At 41.2% G+C, this 23,663-nt stretch overlaps 1 protein-coding gene across 4 annotated transcripts in view; it reads right to left on the reverse strand.

Annotated features, from left to right (window-relative positions):
• Nucleotides 1-23,663, reverse strand: part of gclc (glutamate-cysteine ligase, catalytic subunit) — an 80,559-nt gene that overhangs the window by 51,230 nt on the left and 5,666 nt on the right. For all 4 annotated transcript variants that reach the window (XM_041187380.1, XM_041187376.1, XM_041187379.1 and 1 more), the window contains exons 3-4: nucleotides 9,657-9,769; nucleotides 8,627-8,809 (exon numbers count right to left, since the gene is read on the reverse strand). In XM_041187380.1, the coding sequence (XP_041043314.1) occupies nucleotides 8,627-8,809; nucleotides 9,657-9,769 (296 nt within the window). The remainder of the gene's footprint in view (nucleotides 1-8,626; nucleotides 8,810-9,656; nucleotides 9,770-23,663) is intronic.

Below are 23,663 nucleotides of genomic sequence, written 5' to 3' on the forward strand. Positions count from 1 at the left end.
TGCTATTCTGTAAAAATACAATAATTCTATTAACACTTTTTAAGGAACTATTATTTTGATCTGTTTCTCACCCCAACAAAATACACATATACTGATTTGAAATACACGTTTACCAAAGTTCCACAGGCTGCAATTTCTCTAGTGCGTTTCCCAAACAGCCATTCTCCAAGAGAAAACTCAGCGTTAGCAAGTGAAAGCACGGCATGAGCAGCTATGAGCTACATTTCAGGCTTCTCCATTGCCACAGCTGATATGTGCACTGATAATACACACAACAGCCACACACAGTAGAAAGGTCCCAGGTCCGACTTGCGATGTGCTATTAGCTGATAATTTCTGGTGACAGTTGGGGTACTGCAACTGGCATCACCATCTCCAAAGTGCTGAGAATGGGGTGGAAAATCAGGTGTTACTACTACTGACCCCTATCCAGCTATTGGCCACTGATGGAAAGGTTGTGGCGCCTACCCCGGAATAAATTAAGTTTATTGGGTAGATAATAAAAGGAAAAATCCTCAAGCAGTTTTGGCACACACAAAATACTGTTGTACCAGTTCTGATAGGAGTTTTGGATTAGTCTACACATTCAAGGCTATCTTGCCAATTAAATGCTTGTTTAAAATAAATTGCGAGAAAGAAACAGAAAATTTACAGCACAGGAGGCCACCACTTAATTACAGGAGGATATAGACGGGCTGATCAATGGCAAATGGAATTTAATCCGGATAAGTGAGAGGTGATGCACCTGGGCAGGACAAACAAGGCATGGGAATATACGGAATACACGATGAAAGGTAGGACCCTAGGAAGTACTGAGGATCTGAGGGACCTTGGTCTGCATATCCACCAGTCCCTTAAAGTAGCAGGACAGGTAGATAAGGTGGTTAAGGCGGCACATGGGATACTTGCCTTTATTAACCGAGGCATAGAATATAAAAGCAGGGAGGTTATGCTGGAACTGTATAAAACACTGGTTAGGCCACAGCTAGAATATTACGTGCAGTTCTGGAATCTGTATTATAGGAAGGATGTAACTGCATTAGAGAGAGAGTGCAGAGGAAATGTACCAGGATGTTGCCTGGGCTGGAGAGTTTTAGTTATGAGGAGAGATTGGATAGACTGGGGTCATTTTTCCTGGAGCAGAGGAGATTGAGGGGGACATGATTGAGGTGTATAAAATTCTGAGGGGCATAGATAGGGTAGACAGGAAGAAACTTTTCCCCTTGGCATAAGGATCAATAACCAGGGGGAATAGATTTAAGGTAAGGGGCAGGAGGTTTAGAGGGGACGAGAGGAAGGAATTTTTCTCCCAGAGGGTGGTGGGAATCTGGAACTTACTGCCTGAAAGGATGGTAAAGGCAGAAACCCTATAACGTTTAAGAAGTATTTGGATGTGCAATTGCGATACCTTGGCATACATGGGCTTAGTGCTGGAAAATGGGATTAGAATAGTTAGGTACTTGTTTGACCGGCACAGACTCAATGGGCCGAAGGGCCTTTTTCTGTGTTGTAGACCCCTATGACTCCTGTATTTGGTCCAACGTAGCTGTGCCAGCTAAAACAGATGCACTGCAGCAACTCACCAAGGCTACTTTAACACCACCTTCCAAACCCACAGCCTCTACCATCTAGAAGGACAAAGGCAGCAGATACATGGGAACATGCACTCCTCCAAGTCACACACCATCCTGACTTGGAACTATAATCACTGTTCCTTCACTGTCGGTGGGTCAAAATCCTGGAACTCTTTCCATAACAGCACTGTGGGTGTACATGCACCACACAGATTGCAGCAGTTCGAGGCAGCGGCTCACCATCACCTTCTCATGGGCAATAAATGCTGGCCTAGCCAGTGATGCCCACATCCCATGAAAGAAATTTTTTAAAAAGAGCGATCCAGCCTAATCCCACTTTCTAACTCTTGGTCCGTAGCCCAGTAGGATGTAGCATTTGAACTGCATATCCATGACTTTTTTTTAAAATTGCGTTCTCGGGATTTGGCCGTTACTGGATTGACGGCCTAAATTTCCCACTCCCAATTGCTTGAGGTGCTGATGGTCAGTCTTGAACTGCTGCAGTTCTTGCGTTAATGGTGCTAGCTAGGGAATTCCAGGATATTGGTTGACTCAGCTACAGTGAAGGCAATGTCCAAATCAGAATGACGTGACTCAAGCAAAAAACTTAGCGATCTCATAATATCGTTGTTCTCATCCTTCTCAGTCGAGAGGATGATATAGTAACTCTAGCAAGTTGCTGCAATGAACGCTAAAGATGACTGATAGCTGAAGAGTTCAGCTCATAAAACCAAGAATTATTAGAATCATTACACTGGCACCACATCCACAAACATTCACTCCCTCCACCACCAACGCACACTAGCAGCAGTGTGTGCCATCTACAAGATGCACTGCAGGAATTTGCCAAGGATCCTTAGGCAGCATCTTCCAAACCCACGACCACTACCATCTAGAAGGACAAGGGCAGCAGATGGATGGGAAGACCATCACCTGGAAGTTCCTTTCCAAGTCACTCACCATCCTTCACTGTCACTGGGTTAAAATCCTGGAACTCCCTTCCTAACAGCACTGTGGGTGTACCTACACCACATGGACTGCAGCAGTTCAAGGCAGCTCACCACCACCACCTTCTCAAGGGCAATTAGGGATAGGCAATAAATGCTAACCTAGCCAGCAAAGCCCACATCCAATGAATGAATACAAAAAAACCATGGCTTGCCTGGGTCTACATAGTAGCGGTAAGCATTACCACCTGACAAAAGTATACTTGTAGCTTTCCCCCCTTCAAGTACAGGGATTGAAGAGAGAAAACTCAGAGCATAGCCCCACCTAGTTATGTTTTTGTATGTTTACTTCCAATACTTGGATCATGCTCAAAAAATTCACTTCCTTTGCTCTAAAACAAACTTGTGTGCCTAATACCTGGATAATGATTGCAACTTTACAGTATTTACCATACTTGACACACTGCCCATTATTAATTTCATTGACTTCTGAAGGTCATAGAACAAATACCAGACCTCACCTCAGGCTATAAGCTAACAGATTTATTAATAGATAAGTAAACAGTAACAAAGCCAAACTGCAGAGTTTCAGTCATACACAGAACACTTACTTGTAATATAGAAATATTAGTCCCTGAAAATTTTATTTTGACATTTGCTGCTAACTTTCCACAGAGGTCCTGTGCCTCTCAGCTTTAAAATGATTTTTGAATTGGGGCAAATTTAACCACAATTACTGTTATTCCTTTGACATTCATCAAGAAAAGCAAATGCTTTTTTTGATGGCGCGATGCAATTTTTCAAAAAAGATGCCAAATACAAAAGGTTATTTACTGCACGGGGTATCCACTTGTAATCAGTAAAGTTTATCTATGAAGCAGAACATCAACACTTCTACAGTTAAGTATTTTCAATGCTTGTGGATAGATAACTAATGCAGTTTTGCAATAAACACACATTAACATGTTAAAATAATCTTCTATTTCACTGCAGAAAGTTACAGATATCTATGTACCTGTACTGAAATGCACTAGTCAAATGAAGTCACAGCTTTAATTGATCCTGGCTTTAACCTAAAGGCATTCTAACAAGGAAACAAACAAAATGCACTATATGTAGTCCTCAGATCTGTGGTTACAATGCTCAAATTCCTTTAATCTGATGTCAAGCACTATTATCTGCCATAATTCCTAGAAGCAGGTGAGGCAACAAATATTGAACAGAGAACAAGTTCTACTCTGGGAAGAGCTTAAGAATTGTATTGTCTATGTGGGTTCCATTTTTGCAATTGCAGCCTTGGCTCAGAACAAACCATATCGGAAACATCAAACTCATGACATTTCAATGTTAAAATGTTATCACCATAGAGATGGCCCACACTTACAAAAGCATTTTGATACCAAATGTTAAACCAAAACAAAATAGCAATGAGAGATTCATGCCAATGATATATTCATGCTGAGGATAACTGTGGGGAGCTTAACAATGGTTGAATAATGGCTTTGGAATTTCAATTCATACAACCAGAATCAATGGCACAAACTTTCCAGTATCTGGGTCATCCAGAGATTGGTCACAAGTCGGGATGTGCACATCAGGACCCCACAGAAGTCCTGATGCACGCACATATGCACTGAAATTGCTCAAGTTCAAACTTCCGATGGGCTGATTTCCCCTGCCCTGGATCCTCTGTGAAATTCTCCAACACTGAGCAGAATCAGAGACTTAGACCAGATACTCAGACTTACTTACACTGGAAATGTTATGCTGATTAATACCTGATGTAGCTCAGGTGATTAGCCAGGGTAACTGAACTGAGCACCGACTTGGCTACCCCTTTCCCGACCAGACCCACCCACCACCACTCCCCCAACTCAACTATCCACTCAATGAAAAGACTTGAGACCTTTAAAAACTGACCTGAATATGACAGTTACTGTTGTGAAAAGGGGACATAGCCTGTCTTTTCTTCCACTCAGAAGGTCTTCCCCATGGAAGTCTGTGCTGACCTATCGATGTTTCAGCTGGGATTGGATGTCCAGATCTTCCAGTTGGCGTTGACGCTGCATGCAATGACGCTGCCCGCAAAGATTTCTACGATCTGACCTTTTTGCAATTTCTTTTTTAGCTGGGGGTGTGGGGGAGAAAAATAGCAAAAGGGTCGGGTTGCAGATATCTATGCGGGCAAAGTCATTGCACACAGCATCAATGCTGATTGGAAGATCTGGGCCATTAACTCTGTCTCTCTATATGTAGATACTGCCAGACCTGAGTATTTAAAGCATTTTTGCTTTGCTGGCTGCATAACATGCTTGTAAAGTGCCTTGGCATATTTTATTAAAAGTTGCTATACAAATAAAAGCTGTTGCAATAATGACTAAAAGATCAACAAGGCAACATCTCTGGATGTCAGAACTGTCAAATGGGTATAGCTCATGGTTCTCCCAGTTGGTGACTGGAATTTATTCCTAGCATTAGAGGAACTATGGAATTTTTTTAAAAAAACATTCATTCACAGGATGTGGGCCTCGCTGGCTGGGCCAGCATTTACTACCTACCCCTAGTTGTCCTTGAGGTGGTGGTGGTGAGCTGCCTTCTTGAACCTCTGCAGTCCATACGGTGTGGTTACACCCAGATTGCTGCTAGGAAGAGAGTTCCAGGATTTGACCCAGCAACATGAAGGAACAGCGATATATTTCCAAGTCAGGATGGTGAGTGACTTGGAGGGGGACTCCCAGATGGTGGTGTTCCCATTTATCTGCTGCCCTTGTCCTTCTGGATGGTAAAGGTCATGGGTTTGGAAGTTGCTGTTTAAGGAGCCTTGGTGAATTCCTGCAGTGCATTTTGTAGATGGTACACACTGCTGCTACTGTGCATCGGTGGTGGAGAGAGTGAATGTTTGTGGATGTGGTACCAATCAAGCGGACTACTTTGTCTTGAATGATGTCAAGCTTCTTCAGTGTTGTGGGAGTTGCACTCATCCAGACAAGTGAGGCGTATTCCATCAAACTCCTGACTTGTGCCTTGTACATGGTGAACAGGCTTTGGAGAGTCAGGTGGTGAGTTACTCGTTGCACGATTCCTAGTCTCTGACCTACTCTTGTAGCCACAGTATCTATATGGCTAGTCCAGTTCAGTTTCTGGTCAATGGTAACCCCCAGGATGTTGAAAGTGGGGAATTCAATGATGGCAATGCCCTTGAACATCAAGGAGCGATGGCTGGATTCTCTCTCGTTGGAGATGGTCATTGCCTGGCACTTGTGTGGCATGAATGTTACTTGCCACTTGTCAGCCCAAGCCTGGATATTGTCCAGGTCTTGCTGCATTTGGACATGGACTGCTTCAGTACCTGAGGAGTCGCAAATGGTGCTGAACATTGTGCAATCATCAGCAAACATCCCCACTTCTGACCTTATGATGGAAGGAAGGTCATTGATGAAGCAGCTGAAGATAGTTGGGCTGAAGACACTACCCTGAGGAACTCCTGCAGTGACGTGGAGCTGAGATGACCGACCTTCAACAACCACAATAATCTTTCTTTGTGCTAGGTATGACTCCAACCGGTGGAGAGTTTTTCCCCCGATTCCCAATGACTCCAGTTTTGTAAGGGCTCCTTGATGCCACTCTCTGTCAAATGCTGCCTTGATGTCAAGGGCCGTCACTCTCACCTCACCTTGGGAGTTCAGCTCTTTTATCCATGTTTGAACCAAGGCTGAAATGAGATCAGGAGCTGCATGGCCCTGGCGGAACCCAAACTGGGCGTCAGTGAGCAGGTTATTGCTAAGCAAGTGCCGCTTGATACCACTGTTGATGACCCCTTCCATTACTTTACTGATGATAGAAAGTAGACTGATGGGGCAGTAATTGGCCAGATTGGATTTGTCCTGTGCGTACACAGGACATACCTGGGCAATTTTCCACATAGCCAGGTAGATGCCAATGTTGTAGCTGTACTGGAACAGCTTGGCTAGGGGTGTGGCAAGTTCTGGAGCACAAGTCTTCAGTACTATTGCTGGAATATTGTCAGGGCCCATAGCCTTTGCACTTTCCAGTGCCTTCAGCTTTTTCTTGATATCACGTGGAGTGAATTGAATTGGCTGAAGACTGGCATCTGTGATGCAGGGGACCTCCGGAAGAGGCCGAGATGGATCATCCACGGCACTTCTGGGCTGAAGATTGTTGCGAATGCTTCAGTCTTATCTTTTGTACTGCTGTGTTGGGCTCCTCCATCATTGAGGATGGGGATATTTGTTGAGCCTCCTCCTCCAGTGAGTTGTTTAACTGTCCACCACCATTCATGACTGGATATGGCAGGACTGCAGAGCTTAGATCTGATCTGTTGGTTGTGGGATCACTTAGCTCTGTCTATCACTTACTGCTTTATCCTGTTGGGCACACAAATAGTTCTGTGTTATAGCTTCAACAGGTTGACATCTCATTTTTAGGTATGCCTGGTGCTGATCCTGGCACGCCCTCCTGCACTCTTCATTGAAACGGTTGATCCCCTGGCTTGATGGTAGAGTGGGGGATATGCCGGGCCATGAGGTTACAGATTGTGTTAGAGTACAATTCTGCTGCTGCCGATGGCCCACAATGCTTCATGGATGCCCAGTCTTGAGTTGCTAGATCTGTTCAAAATTTATCTCATTCAGCACGGTGGTAGTGCCACACAACACGATGTAGAGGATCCTCAATGTAAGGGCAGTTCTTCGTCACCACAATGACCGTACGGTGGTCACTCCTACCGATACTGTCATGGACAGACGGTTCTACAGCAGGCAGGTTGGTGAGGATGAAGTCAATTATGTTTTTCCCTCTTGTTGGTTCTCTCAGAACTTGCCACAGAGCCAGCCTAGCAGCTATGTCATTTAGGACTTGTCCAACTTGGTCAGTAGCGGTGCTACCTAGCCACTCTTGGTGATGGACATTGAAGTCCCCCACCCAGAGTATATTCTGCACCCTTGTCACCCTCAATGCTTCCTCCAAGTTATGTTCAACATGGAGGAGCATTGATTTATCAGCTGAGGGAGGGCAGCACATGGTAATCAGCAGGAGGTTTCCTTGCCCATGTTTGACCTGATGCCATGAAACTTCATGGGGTCCAGAGTCAATGTTGGGGACTCTGAGGGCAACTGTGCTGCCACCTCTGCTGGGTCTGTCCTGCTGGTGGGACAGGACATACCCAGGGATAGTGATGGAGGAGTCTGGGACATTATCTGAGGTACGATCCCGTGTGGATGACTATGACAAGCTGTTGCTTGACTAGTCTGTGAGACAGCTCTCCCAAATTTGGCACTAACCCCCAGATGTTAGTAAGGAAGACTGCAGGGTTGACAGGGCTGCAATTGCCATTGTCTTTTCCGGTGCCTAGGAAGATGCTGGGTGGTCTGTCTGGTTTCATTCCTTTCTTGTGACTTTGTAGCGGTTTGTTACAACTGAGTGGTTTGCTAGACCATTTCAGAGGGCATTTAAGAGGGTCTGGAGTCACATGTAGGCCAGACCAGGCAAGGACGACAGATTTCCTTCCCTAAAGGATATTAGTGAATCAGATGGGTTTTTACAACAATCACCAATGGTTTCATGGTCATCGTTACTTTTAATTCCAGGTTTTTATTCAAATCAAAGTCCACCATCTGTGGGATTCGAACCCAGATCTCCAGAGGATTACCCTGGGTCTCTGGATTACTAGTCCAGTGACAATACCACTACAACATCACCTCCCCTATGGAATGCACTATAGTGCAACCATTTAAAAAATAAAATGCATGGGAATTCATTTATTGCATTCCCTAATGGGATGACCAAAAGCTAAACACGTTTAATGCAAGTAACCTGAAATCAAGCATCTTAAAACATTAGGTTTTGTATTCAATTCAATCTACTTCATTATTGTATACATACAAACCAGACATAGATTAACAAATACATTGGAAGTATAAGTGATCTTACAAGATTTCCATGAAAGCACTTCTCATATCCTCGTAGCTGCTGGCCCATGTGTTTTACTCTATCAAGAACATGACAATAACGATCCTCTGTGCTTTATGCTTATTCTGCATTTCAAACTACTTCATATGAACCTGAAAATGAAAAAAACTCACTTACCTGGGGAAAGCTGTGATGGTGCAGATGGTCTCATTCACTTTCAGTAAGGAAAACACTTCTTGTCGGCGTAACTTCATGTTTGCTTCCACAGTATTAAAATCTGCCATTGTTCCTCCATATGGTTGCCCTGGAGTACCTTCAATCATATAGCTGCCATATTCAGGTCTCCAAAGAGTGGGATGGCTTTGGGCAAAACATCAAGTATAAATGAATGTTTCCTGCACTATAGAGCCTTAGCTCCACTATTTATTTCTTAATAAGGAGTTCTTGAGTGTTTAGCTGTACCTACGGTTCAGAAACCCCTTAAGAGTTCCAAGCTTTGTCCTTCGCTTATGTGGCACTTGCCAATCATAAGCAAATGGCGATGCTACAACTGGTCCAATGTCTCGGGCTAATAGACTTATATATAAGGCATTAGGTAAGGAGCAGATTGTGTAGAGATTCTTTTCCCCAATCGTATAAGACAGTGCAAGTTCATACATGAAGAATTACCACTTGGATGAAGAACTGAATAGAACAAACCCTACCATGAGTTCCCTGCTGCTTCAAATGAGCAGTATGGTTTAAAGGGGACACTTCATCAGCGAGTAAAGTAAGTCTGTTCATATGGATCAACTGCCTTAGAGAGTTTTGTTCACCAATGTCCCTAGTAATCTTGATAAAACAATTTACTGCTCCTGAAAAAAAGGGTCCCTAATTACATGACTGAAACTGCTGACTCTCTCAATAAGTTACAATTCTACAGCTTTGAGATCTCTTCCAAGTGATCAATATTTATATTGCATTTTGACAGGTTGTGCAACAGAAAGCTGTCACAACCAAGCACTGCCTCATTCCCACCCACTGACAATACATATATATCCAGTAGAGGTCACCACATAGATAGAGAACCATGGATGATTTTTCCTTCCCTAACGCTGGCTGTGCAATTAATTGCATCACACCTACTGCACCAGCTGAGAAAAATTACAGCATATAAAAATTGAGATTCCACTCTAAATTTCAATTTACAAACAAAATATCTACTTACTTGGGATTTGTCTTTTCACCCTGATTTTGGAGCTCGTGAAGAATCTCTTCTGCGTGCAGCAGCAATTGAACTTTTTGATGTTCATGATCAAATGACAGCAACATATACTCAACCTAGTAGACAAAGTAGAATTGAGTAAATACTAACATTAGCACAACTGCTATAGTCAACATACGACCTTAATAAAAACTTCATCATATGATCTAAATGCACAGCAAATAACTCATTTGTTAACTTAAAACAGAAATAAGCATCTGTTCAGAAATATTGTGCTGAATGCTTACAATGGAATATTGATCAGTAGGCAATCATTCATTCATTAACCCACAGTGCTTCATTATCTTGGTTATGCTAAGGAACAATTTTCCAGGTCTGCCATGGCTGTTCTAATCCAGAGAAAATGCTCTGTGGCTTATTTGCACTATCCTGGTGGAAGTATTCAAACTTTTGGATTAGCCCCCTAAACTGGTTTACAATTGCAGCCCTATTAAATTGTATAGGGTTTTTTGGCACAGAGGTAGCTCCTTGATGTCCCACAAACTAAAGATGGAGGTATGCATACCAAAGCACTCAGCTTCAAGTAAAACAAATCCAAAGAAACCTGATCACCTACTGCCCCACCTCAATTGTTGGCACATTAAATGACACAGTCTGACAGAAGCAAGGACACAAGGACTTCAAGGTGGCTCAGTAGTACCAGTACTGATACACTGACCAAGTCCTAAAGGATGCAGATGAAAAACTACACCAGCATCAAGTAGTGAAAGGATCAAAACGAGGGAGCTTCAAGATCTTATCATTACCATCCAATCGCAGACATGCCTGTGCATGATAGCACTGGTAGAAAGGACCACCCCAGAGTCTCTATGTCCACTGTGAGGACATCCTCTATTGTGTAATGTGGCAATACCACCATGTTATGGCACAGCAGATGATAAATGCTGAGTTGTTCAAATCCCTGAGGGAAACTTGAAACAGTTGCCACAACTGTTTTACAATTTGTATTTATTTCCAGGTGTGTGCCTTGAATTCAGTAGTAATAAGAACACCAAGCCTTTTAGGTTTCTTACAAAACTAAATTAAACCTTTAATAAAAAAAAGTGATTTTAAGCATACATAAGTTTACAAATTACTGCTATGGTAACTCCTAGCTCCCCTGGTTAATTTAACTCCCAGTTACACCTCCATTAAGGCAACAGTAAAACAGATTTTAAAAAGCCCAGGCAAAGTAACACCATACTTTGAATTTAACTGTTCAGACTGAGTTTTTTTCACTTCAGTTTGTGTAGACAGCAACTTGAGGTTTAGAGGCTGGAGGCTTTACACTCATTAGATCTTAGAATACCTTCTTCTTACACATACCCCCATCTCCTTTATAGAGGTTTTTCCCTTTTTAATGTAAATCCCATTGTTCCAATATGTCTTTTCAACTCTACTCTTCTAATAATAAAAATCTTTCATAAAACTTATTTTATCAGTAGGCTTTGGGAAAAATAAACACACTGTTTGGCTTCTTCTGGCTAAGTGTAACATTTCACAACCTCTTGAAATTCAAATTGCTCTGGTTTATCTAAAAATGCAAATTTTCTCTTTACACCTCACATTCTAAAACTTCAGCAATATTTAACTACTTACCATTTCAAACCTAGCTTCTCTTCTTGATACGTCAAAGCCTTCAAACCAGCTGGCTTTAATTAAGACACAGACACACACACACACTACTCCTACCTTACAATAAATTCCAATAACATTATGAAAATTATTATATTTTCCTGACACCAAGTAGGACTGAGGTCTCGAAGTTCAAAACTAAGTCTCTCAAGAGATGCTATGGGTCATCAATAGCAATTAAATGCTAATATAATCTGTAACTTCATAGCCCAGTATATCCTCCACTCTGATCAATCCTGATTCAACAGGGAGTGTAGAAAGATGCGCCATGTGGAGCACTAGGCACGATTTAGGACATGGTGCAAACCTAGTGAAGTGTCATAGGCAAGAAGGCACAAAGAAAACAAAAATTTTTTAAAAATGTATTTTTCCTCCATATTCTCTTGCAGCCTTCCTCTTACAATTCCTCAACCATCTCAAGGCTCAATTATGAGGGAATTATTTACTATGGACCTGCATCAGTGCACCTACACTAAAGCTCAATTTGCTTTGCTAGAGCCCCTGGACACAGTCACCCATCCACTACCAGTACACTGTCAATACATTTACATGACAAAGGTTACGTCTCTCTCCTCTGCAACTTCTAAGAGCTACAATATTGTGGGAACACCACCTCCTCGAAGTTAGCTTCCCAGTAATGCATCCATCCTGACCTTAACATTATGCTCTTCCTTCATTACTATGTCAGGATCTTGAAGACCCTACTTAACACCACTGCACAAAAAAAATGCAACAGGTCAAACAAAGTCCACTACCATCTTCTCAGGGTAACAAGAAACAGCCAATAAAATGATGCCTCATCAGTGCTGCCCACATCTCTTTTACGAGAAACTGAAAACTTCAAGTGCTGAATGTTACCAGAACAAAGACAGCTTTCAGCAGGTTAAAATTACAACAGATAAAGCAAACCAATTAAACCTGAATTCCAGTTTGGCTTTTGTCTAATTTAAAAACCCAGGAGTTCGAATCCACATATTAAAAACAAATATTTTGTTTATAATGCTTTGGATTAATAGATCAGTTTTCAAAAGCTTGAAGTGGCAATGGTAGTGAATGGAAAAGCATAATTGTATTGCTATGCTAAATTTCATATAGTTAGCATTCCAGAGTAATCTGGCCAATACTACTTAACCAAATCAGTAACAGAATAATATTGCAGACAAATACTGGTGAGTCTTAGTGGCTGAAAAGTGACCTATGAATTATAAAGTATGAACTTACCCAGTATAAAACTGAAGCAATTAAAAGTGCCATTTCTAATTGTTCATTTTGCCTTGTTTGATATATAATACCCTGGTTTCTAAAAGCAAACCACCACCCCCCCCACCTTAAATTAGCACTGAAGTAGCATGGAGTTGTATTATAATGGAGGTCTGATGTACCATAATCTGAGAATCAGCAGCCCTAGATTGGATTCTGATGTTCAGATTGTCTGCAAGTTACAGCTTTGTCAGCAGATCAGAAAAATGGCATACAGGCACCTTGTTTACCATACTGACAGCACCAATGACTCTTCATCATTGAACTTTGTCACAAAACTTAAGGAACAAAGAATTGAGGAGATTGAAACGGTCACTCGCACCCATTTTAAAATATACACACTACCACCATCCCACCAAATGCCTCATGGAAGAATATCTGCCCCAAAAACATTTAAGTATTTACCTAGTCATCATTTTATCCAAATTCTGCCAGTTAATTTTCAATCCAGCAAACTAAAAGATACATTTGTTGCAAGTGGGAGAGGATCCGAATGCTCAAGTGAAGTTACAGTGAATGTGTTATGTTCAAGTTGTTCAAGAATTCCAAATTGTTTTATTCTATGACACTACTTGCACAACATATAAACAAATACTCATGAAAATAAAATTGAGTTTATGTCAGAAAGAAAATTTTTTAAAACTGTGGTAATCCCAATTTGTGGTCATGTTGGATATACTGTGTTACAAATTTGAAATTTGTAAGATGTTGTGCTTTGTGATGGTCTCATGAATTTCGGATGAAATGGAGGACTGAAGTTCACGTGACTGGTTCTGAATTCTGCCCACCAACAAGCTTGGGTGGCTTGTTTGTGAAAAGTTGGTGGGGGGGGGTGCAGGTTGTCTTACTGGGAAGTAGGTACCAGATATTTGCACGTGTAAACCTGGGCAGCTGTGCGGACACTTAGATGTTAGCAATGTCAAATTTTGTGAACTGTTATACTTTAAACTGCCTATATTTTGAAAGGGGAAGAGTCCATAGCAAGCCATTGTCAGATCAGGTTACAGAGTTTTTCTTAAGATCAGGATGGCTGAAGTCAAAAAGGTCTAAAATATTCGTGTGACTAGAAATGATGTAATTATTGCACTTTTTATGATCTGCATTGAAATGCAAATGCTTCTAGGCCACTTCAAATAGGTGGAATTATTAACCTTCAAGTGGGTAGAAACATTAGCTTTCCCTTTGTTTACCTTCTATTACTGTCAAGACAGTGGATCAATGCATTCATATCAAATCACCAAAATTACATCAGTATTTCAGTATTCAATGTTGTTAATGCATGTAATATAAGATGAGGTCCATACTAACAACAGAACATGATACATGTGAAGCAAAGCAAAGGACTATGGCAATGCTTTGCAAACTATTTTCTAATGTGACCTTAAATTAGCTCACCACCACCTTTTCAAGGGCAATTAAGGAAACGCAACAAATGCTGGCCTTGCCAATGCTGTCCACATCCCATAACCTCTTGAAAATTATGAGCCCAGACTCTAGCATGCCACTTAATACAGATCGCCAGGTCACTGCGCAAGTTTGCCATACCACCACCACTCCCTGCTTTAAACACTCTGTTTTCAGAGTACAGTTTTTAGTGATGGTCAGGCCAACACCAATTCCTCCTTGCCATTTCATTGTTTCAAATCAGGAAGAAGCAGATAAGTAGTATCCTGAAGTTGCTGTCCAAGTTGTGCCACTCTGCTATTAGATTTGAAAAGCACATTTCACTGCTTGCCTTGCTGTTGAAATGCATTGAAATGGTATGAAGTTGCTCTATTTGTATGGCAGATATTTAGGGCTAGTAATTATAAGTGTAAGCACACTTTCACCCTGTTAATATAAGTGTTCATGACTGCCAATGAACCTTTCTAGTCACTGAAAATAACCTATTAAAAGCATAGAGTTAAATTCTGACAGATTTTCAATTTGAGCAAATTTTTTTAAACAAGACTTTTTTTTCAAGTTTCCTTTCTCTCTTTGTCCAATCTTACTATATCTTATTTGACATTGAACTCATCATTATCTTCAATTCATTCTTCTTTTCAGTTCTTCTGCTGTTTATTTCCTAATCATTAAATCTCACTGGTTAAGGAGATACCCTACTGATTGCTGGGTTCACTCCGGTTCACAGATGCTCTGTTGTCCTCAATGTGCCATTTTCAGCACATACTCAGTAATTATGGGTAAAACATGTTTTGTGCTGAAAGGTGCAGGGACAAGTCTAACCAATGACAGATGCTGTTAGATGCCCTGCTCCTGCAATATTTGGCCATTACATACTGTACCAGGTCCAACGTTCAACTGAATGAAAGTAGTACACTGATACAAATCTCATGACTGTTTGCAAGTCTGCCAATTCTACTTATCCAACTCATGAATGGGATTGAAGAAATCCAATATTACATTGAACACAATGGTTCCTTTGCAATAGGATCATGGAAACGTCACCTGTGGAATACAGATTACAACAGAACAGGTTGCTATCTTAAAACAATGCTGGAAGTTTTGCTGGTTAAACTTAGTTGAAGTGTGGACAGACAAATTTTGTTTAGTTTTTGCTATAGAAATTGTAGATATTCCTTAGGAGTTAAATTAGGTAAATGTATGGTGTTTTTGAAAATAATTTGTTGTCAGACCAAGTTTTCTTTTCTTATTCCAGTTTTACATTAATTACATGTCCATCAGCTTTTCACAGCATAGTCACTTGCTAAAAGGTTTTTGATCAAATTTTGTGTATAGGATACATGGCAGGTAACCCATTTTGAAATGGTCAATTACAGAGAACAGAGCAGCCATTGCCCTTTTGATGGACTAAAGGATTATGGTTGGATGAAAAATCACCTGCAGCAATAGATTTCTCACAGAATCCCTAAGTTCATTCATATGTAAATTCACTTGTCCAAAGATGATAGCTAATTTTCCAATGGTCCAGCAAATTTATCCAGTGAGCCACACAGACCAGGAGCACTGACTGAATCTCAAGACTGTGCTATGTTAGCCAACCAACTAGGAGGAAAAAAGCTTGCATCTTGAAGTTTATTAACTGTTGTAATGTAGAAAAAGTGGCAGCTAATTTGCACAAAGCAAGGTCTCACAAAGAGCACTGAGATAAATGGCCAAGTAACTGATTTTGGTTTTGAGGTTGAGATACAAGTACTGGCCAGTACATAACCTCTGTATTACTCCCTCGGTACCACATTGGATAATCAGTCGGTTATGATCAAGTTCGTGGCACGGTACTGAATCCACGACCTTCTGACTCAGAGGCAAGGCTGACACCTGAAGCAATAATATGGGCACAAAATCTGGTACCATGGATTAGAAGTAAGATTCCAACATCTAGTTATCTTGGTTAGAAATAGGCGGTGGGGACAATGGGTGAGGACAGGTTCAGGTTTGGCGGTAGTTTTCCTCTCGCGCATGTAGAATTGGAATCCCCTCCAACTGGGAAATTTATAGAGTATAAAATCCAAACCGCAGACATGTTTTGACCTCATGTTTTGTACCACACAAAAGAGACCAAGCTGCAGCCAACAGCACAGGGCTAGGCAGCAAGGGGTTAATTTGGGCATTTAGTAAAAGACAGTGGCCCATCAAAAGCGTTTGGACATTGACTGATTGCTATCATGCAACAATAGTACCAGGAAAATGCCATTATCTGCCACTGACTAATGCAATTAAGACACTGATTACCCAATACAATGGCACAAGGAACATGCCATTGACATAATATAGTGAATGAACTGTAATGCAACTAAGGCCTGCATCACAAACAATGCTGCTGAAATGTGGAATTACAACTATGATTGGTTCCTCTCAGGGAGAGGAATAGGGTCATTCAAGCCTTCATCAACCTTGGAGCCAGGTGCTGTTACTGTATTGCCTCAAAACAGCAGGAGAATTGTTTAAACAATGTGAGAGCTGATCATATTCATCCGGACTATGTGTAGAATAAACTAAGAGTGTTAATTACTGGACATTGAAATGATAAAAGCAAAAAACTGTGGATGCTGGAAATCCAAAACATAAACAAAAATACCTGGAAAAACTCAGCAGGTCTGACAGCATCTGTGGAGAGGAATACAGTTAATGTTTCAAGTCTGTATGACCCTTCTGCTGAGTTTTTCCGGACATTGAAATGAGTTGGTCAGGCCAGCAGCGGAAATGGTATAATTGGGGACAGAGATCGGAGGATGCTACTGTTATCTGCAGGCATCTATGAAGTCGGTGGAATCTGGTCAACTCCACCTACAACACCAGTGAAAGACCAACTGTAAGTCTTCTTAGGATATAAAGATTTAAGTATCAAGTTAGGAACAAGGTGGGGGTTTAGCCTCTGGTGGGACAGGGTTCTGAGTAATGTAATGCTAATTGTAACTGTATTTCGTGATTGCTGCATGCAGCCCTCCTCTGAGGGCTGAGGGCAATTCAATAAAGTGATTGTGAATTATCAGAAGAAATTTGTCTAGCTGATCATTCTGTCTACGTCATGCACTCATGAATCTGGTGTCACGAATGAGTGTGGGGAGGGATTCTGGAGGGAGAAACGGGAGACCCCTACAGGCACCCCCTCCCCTCCAAAGCAGAACAGCCAGTCAACTACAGTCACTGCACACCTATGAACAATGGGGACTAGGTCAAGATATTAAGATAAAAGCAAAATACTGCGGTTGCTGAAAACCTGAAATAAAAACAGAAAATGCTGGTAAAACTCAGCAGTTCTGGCAGCAACTGTGGAGAGAGAAGCAGAGTTAATATTTCAAGTCCATATGACTCTTTTTCAGCACTAAAGAGATGTAGAAATGTGATGTGACGAATTCTATACTGTCTAAGAGGTGGTGGAAGATAGTAGGTCAGGGATAGGTGACAGCTAAGGAGAGATTGACAAAGAGGTCATGAACACAAGACAAAGGGAGTGTTAATAGTAGTGGTAAAGAGTGAAGAAGGTGCTGATAGTGTCATAAAGGTAAAATAGCAGAAAGTGTTAGTTGTAGAACAAGGATCAGTGCTCTGTGAAAGCGCCATATAGAAATGAGTGACAAATGGCCCTATGGGGGCGGGGGATGTGCGTGTAGGATAGGAAAATGAAATAAGTAAAAGAAATAGTTTCACATAAGATTGATCAAAAAAGTGTATTTGTACACAAATCACAGAAAACTAATGTGAAGGTATAGCAAGCAATTGAGAGCAAATGTTATGTTAGCCTTTATTACAAAGGATTTGCCCTGAGCAAAAGGTCCTTCAACAACACTTTCTGAACACGTAACCTCCACCACCTAGATGCATGGGAACACCACCACCTGGCACTTCCCCACCAAGGCACACACCATCCTGATTTGGAACTATATCACCATTCCTTCATGTCACTGGGTCAAAAATCCTGGAAATCCCTTCTTAGCAAGCATATGGATTGCAGCAGTTCAAGGCGGCGGCTCAAGGCCATTTTCCTCAAGGGCAATTAGGGATGAGCAACAAATTGTGGCCTGGCCAGTGATGCTCACATCCCACAAAAAGATATATTAAAAAATGAGTAAGGAAGTTCTATGACAATTATACAAAGCATTGGTGAGACCACATCTTGGAGTACAAATTTTTGTCTCCTTACCGAAGAAAGGGATTGGAGGGATTGCAACAAAGGTTCATTACACTGATTCCTGTGATGGTGGGATGGTCCTGTGAGGAGACATTAAGTACACTAGGTCTATATTCCCTAGAGTTTAGAAGAATGAGAGGTGATCACATTGAAACAAATTCTTAAGGGGTTCAATAAAGTAGGAGGACGTTTCCCCTAACTGGGAAGTCAAAGCCTCAGAATATGTGGTCAGTCATTTAGGGTTCAGATGAAGGCAGATTTCTTCACTCAGAGCATTGTGTCTTTTGGGAATTCTGCATACAAGAGGACAGTGGATGCTCAGTCATTGACTATATTCAAGAGATTGACACATCTTTGGATATTATGTGGATACAGCAGGGAGGTGGAGTTAGGTAGAAGATCAGTCATGATCTTAATGAATAGCAGGGCAGGTTCAAAGGACCAAATGGTCTACTCATGCTCAAATTTATGTTTTTATGCTTATAAAGTATGTCAGAAGTATAAAATCAACTTGTAGACAACTGTATTCGACAAGCTAAACTTGCAAATGTTGGATGTTATGCTTTACTTTTCTGAACAGTGAAGTATTGGGCAGCAACAGTTTCACAAGCATGTTGTATAATTCATGCAGCAATTTTCCACAAGTGTGTTTGCAAACCCAATGTCATATGCAATATAAAAGCAAGATCAAATGGATCAAGGTAGAGATTACAGCTACACAAGTTTGTGGCACATGATAAACTCAACTCTGTCAGACTGGAGAAGTAGATATAGGCCGAGAGGAAATGAGTGCCAAAATTTGTAGATGTTACCATAAATGATTTTTTTTAAACCAAAGAAAATTTCAGTAACAGGTTAAACAGTGACAGATGGAATACAATGAAGTGACATATTTTGGTTAAAAATAGAAGTAATTATGCTTTGAATAGAATTAGGCTCAGTGCTATGGAAGAGCAAAGGGACTTTGGGTTAAAGGTTTACAGAGGGAATCTGGGTTTCATGAAGGCAGCTCTCAAGTTGATAAAGGCTATAAAGAAACCAATAGGATTCTAGGTTTTATCTCAAGAGAAAACCAGAGTTAGAGCACTGAGGGCCATAATACAGTATGTCTGTTAGGACTTTTTAAAGAGGGTACAATACAAGACTTCACTAGGATGGATGCCTACATGGTATAGACAAATATAAAAAAAACTTCTTGTATTTATATATTGCCTTTAATGTAGTAAAATATTCCAAGGCACTGCACAGATATTAGGAAAATTGACACAATCACATATGGGAATATCAGGACAGATGACAAAAACTTGGTCAAAGAGGCAGGTTTTCAAAACCTTCTTAAGGCAGGAAGGTGGAAAAGTATTGGCAGGCAAATTTTAAAAGAGGTGAGAGCCCAGGCAGCTGGGGGCACACCACCACGTGGAGTGATTAAAATTATGGATGTGCAAGAAGCCAGAATTGGAGGAGCACAGATATCTTGAAGAGTTGTATGACTGGAGATTACAGAGGTAACAGGCCATGGAGACATTTAAAAGCAAGTCTGAAATCTTTAAAATTGAGGTGTTTCCAGCTGAGCATCAACGTCAGTCAGAGAGCAACAAGGTGACAGAAACAAGGATTTGGTGCGCATCAGGATACGAGCAGCAGAATTTTGGATGAACTTAAATTTTGGAGGATAGAAGATGGGAGGCTAGCCGAGAAAATACTAGAATAGTCAAGTTTGGATACAAAAGGATGGATGAGGGTTTCAGCAGCAGATGGCCTAAGGAAGGGATGTTATGGAGCTGGAAGTAAGCAGCCATGGTGAGGGAGTGATCAGAATTTCATCTTGGGGTCAAGATACCAAGGCAGTGCATGGTCTCAGGCAGTTGCCAGATAGAATGATGGTCATTGGAGGCTAGGGAATAAAGTTTGTTGTGGGGACTGAGGACAACAGCTTCAGTTTTCCCAATATGTAGTTGGGAAGAAATTTCTGCTCATCTATCACTCGACATCAGACAAATAATCTGACTTTAAAGGCAGTGGAGGGATTGAGAGAGGGTGGTGCTGAGGTAAAGCTAGGTGTCAGTGTACATGTGTAACCTGACGTTGAGTCTTTAGATGACGCTGTTGAGGGCACATTGTAGATGAGAAATACAAGGCAGATAGATCCTAGGGTACTTCTGAAATAACTGTATGGAGCAGAAAACAAAGCCATGGTGTGTTAGTCCCTGGCTATGACTGAATAGATGAAAATGAAACCAGGTGAGTCAAGTGCCATTCAGTTGGACAGCAGAAAAGAGGCATGCTGGAGGAGGATGGTGTGGTCAAATGTTTCAAATGATGCAAACAGGTCAAAAAGGGTCAGGAGAAATAGTTTATCATCAGTCACATGGGATGCTTCTTGTGACTTTGGTAAATGCCATTTGAGTTCCATGGCAGGAGCAGAAACCCGACTGAAGGGATTTAAACATGGAATACTGGGAAAGATGGTCACCATTTTGGGAGGTGACATCACGGTCAAGGATTTGAGGGAAAAGGATGGAAGGAGATAGGGCTGTAATTTGCAAGGACAGAGGAGTTAAGGTTTGGGGTTTTTTTGAGGAGACAGGTGATAATAGCAATTTGGTGAGAATAGGGCCAAGGGAGCAGGGGGGGGTTTGTCTCACAGGCAAGATGAACTTGGAGAAGAAATGAGAGAAACTAGAGAAAGAAGCAAATATGGACTAGGGTGGGGGAAACATTGGCCTGGTGGGCTGGGGAAGGAAGGGGGGAAGCAGAATGATTTGAGATGAAAAAGTTGATGAGCTTCGCAAATTTGCTGGAGATGAAGGTGTAGGAGTCAGTGGAGAAAGGTTGAAGAAGGTTGTGTTGAAGAGAAGTGGGGTGTTATCTTTGCATTCAGGATCCAATCGGAATAATGAATAATTTTGACAGAGAGGAGCAGGACCTGATAGTGCTTCGTGATCTAGCCAGATCTGGCTGTGAATGGCTAAACTAGTTGCCTGTTCAAGTTTCCTCCCATCTTTTTACATCTAAATCTATCATCATAACCATCTCTCTCAAATGACTGTCTAACTTCCTTTTATCCACTCCTATCAAAATCTTAAAGGCCTCTGTTAGGCCAGCCCTCAACCTGCTTTTTCAAGGGAAAAGAGATCCAACCTGTCAATCCTTTCCTGATATGCATACCAACACATTTCTGGCATCATCCTTGTAAATGTTCTCTGCACCCTCTCCACTGTCTGCATATCTTTTTTTATGGGCAGGATATTGAGGTCGGCAAGCAGGGGGGCAGAGCCCGCTTGCCGATGCGTAAAATGACACGGGATGATGTTGGACAGAATTTCCGATGTCACCCCAAGTCATTTCAATATTCAGGCCGGCAGGGGAGCAGCCGAATCAGCTGTGCGCCTGCCGACCTGTCAACGGCCAATTGAGGCCATTTAAAAACTAATTGAACTAGTTAAAAGGACCTGCCTGGCCAACCTTAAGGTTGGCGGGCAAACCAGGAGCCCTGGCGGTCTTCAGAGAAAGCATGACACCTCATCCACAGGCGAGATGAGGTTTCATGTAGGTTTTTAAAAATTTAATAAAAGTTTGATTAAAAAAGTGGTGGACATGTCCCAACTCATGTGACAGTGTCATATGAGGGGACATGTCAGGGAAGTTTTATTTTTCTACATTTAACATTTTTAAAATTGACGCCAATCTCCCTGAGGCAGCACTTAGCCTCAGGGATATGAGTGCGCTCTTTCACGCGCTTCCTGGAGACATCATGCTGGGGCTTAATTGGCCCGCCCACGTAAAATGGCGACGCACCCCCAATTGGGGGTGCCGATCGGAGGCTAAACTCCCCTCCCACCCCCCACTGAAGTGAAAATTCTGCCCCATGACATGGTGACCAGAACTGCACACAATATTCAAAATGTGGTCTAATCAAAGTACTCTATTTTTCAATTCTATCCTTCTAGAAATAAAGCCCAGTGCTTGGGTTTGTTTTTTTTAAATGACCTTGCGAACCTGTGGCACAACATTCAGTGATTAATATACTTGTACTCCAAGATAGCTTTGTACCTCTACGCAACCTAGGCATGTACCTTCCAAATAATAAATGACCTCCTTATTTTTCCTACCAAAATGTACTACCTCACATTTATATGTGCCGAAATTCATTTAGCCAATTACTTGCCCATTCTGCAAGTTTATTAATGTATTCCTATAATTCATTGCAGTTCTCCTCAGTTGACCATTTCTCCCTACAATATGTCGTCACCTGCAAATTTAGAAATTGTGGTTTTGATTCCAAAGCCCAATTGTTAATGTAAATTTTGAACAGCAGTGGTCACAGCACTGATCCTTGTGGAACACTACTTCCCACCTTCTACTACTGAATAACTGCCCTTTATTCCCACTCTCTGCTCTCTGTCTTGAAGTTACCTAGCAATCCATTCTGCCACTTGTCCTATAACTCTACAGTCTCTGACCTTATTCAATGTTATATTACAGAGCACCTTATCAAAGGCTGTTTGAAAATACAGATAAATTACATCTACTCCATTACCATTATCTGCTGTTACCTCCTCAAAAATAAGGTTTCTCAAGCAAAATTTTAGTTTTTAAAAAATTTTAAATGCACTTCTCTCATCATTCAATGTCATGTCTACCTGTTCTAGCTCCCTAGTAAAACTGAAGCGAAATAATTCTTTAAGGTCCCTGCCAACTGTATCGTTACCTGTGATATTATCCTGAATATCCATTAAAAGGTCCCATTCCCATCAATAAAAAATGTTATGAAAAATGTAACCAATTTATGTTCCTTGATAATTTAATTTCTAATTCCTTTTTGTCTTCTCAACTTCTCTCCTAATCTCTTTTCATACCCTCCTCTGCTGTCTTTGTACTTGAAGTAAGCCTCGTTCCTAATGCTCAGTTGTTTCCTTATGCCTTTATTTATCCATGGAATCCCACTAATGTTTTGTTTGTTTTATCCTTTTAACAGAACTTATTTTTCTGGTACTCTGTTGAACACAATTTTCAATGTTTCCCATCGTTGTTTTGTATCATTATTTGCCAATATTGTTATCCATTTTGTTTTCCCAAGTTTTAATCTCAACCTCTCAAAATCAGCTTTTCTCCAATTCATTAACTTGGTCCTCATTATGCTTATTTTCTCCATCATCATTTTATTATGGTCACTATTACCTAGGGTGTTTGCTACTTTAACTTCTTTATCTGCTCTGGCTCATTCTCCATTACTGGATCCAATAGCGAATCTTCCATTGTTGAGCTTTTGGCATATCGGGTTAAGAAGGAGTCCTGAACATATTATAGGAACGCCATTCCCTTATCCTCTTTATCCACCTCTTTTGTTCAAGTAATTGAGTAATGAGAGTAATTGAAGCCCCCCATAATTATTATTCTGTTTTATACTCAATTCCCTGCTTTCTCTGCATATATTTCTTCCTCCACCTCCTTTTCACTATTGGATGGTTTGTAGACCATAC

This window comes from Carcharodon carcharias, chromosome 5 (genome assembly GCF_017639515.1).
Source record: "Carcharodon carcharias isolate sCarCar2 chromosome 5, sCarCar2.pri, whole genome shotgun sequence".
Classification (NCBI taxonomy): Eukaryota; Metazoa; Chordata; class Chondrichthyes; order Lamniformes; family Lamnidae; genus Carcharodon; species Carcharodon carcharias.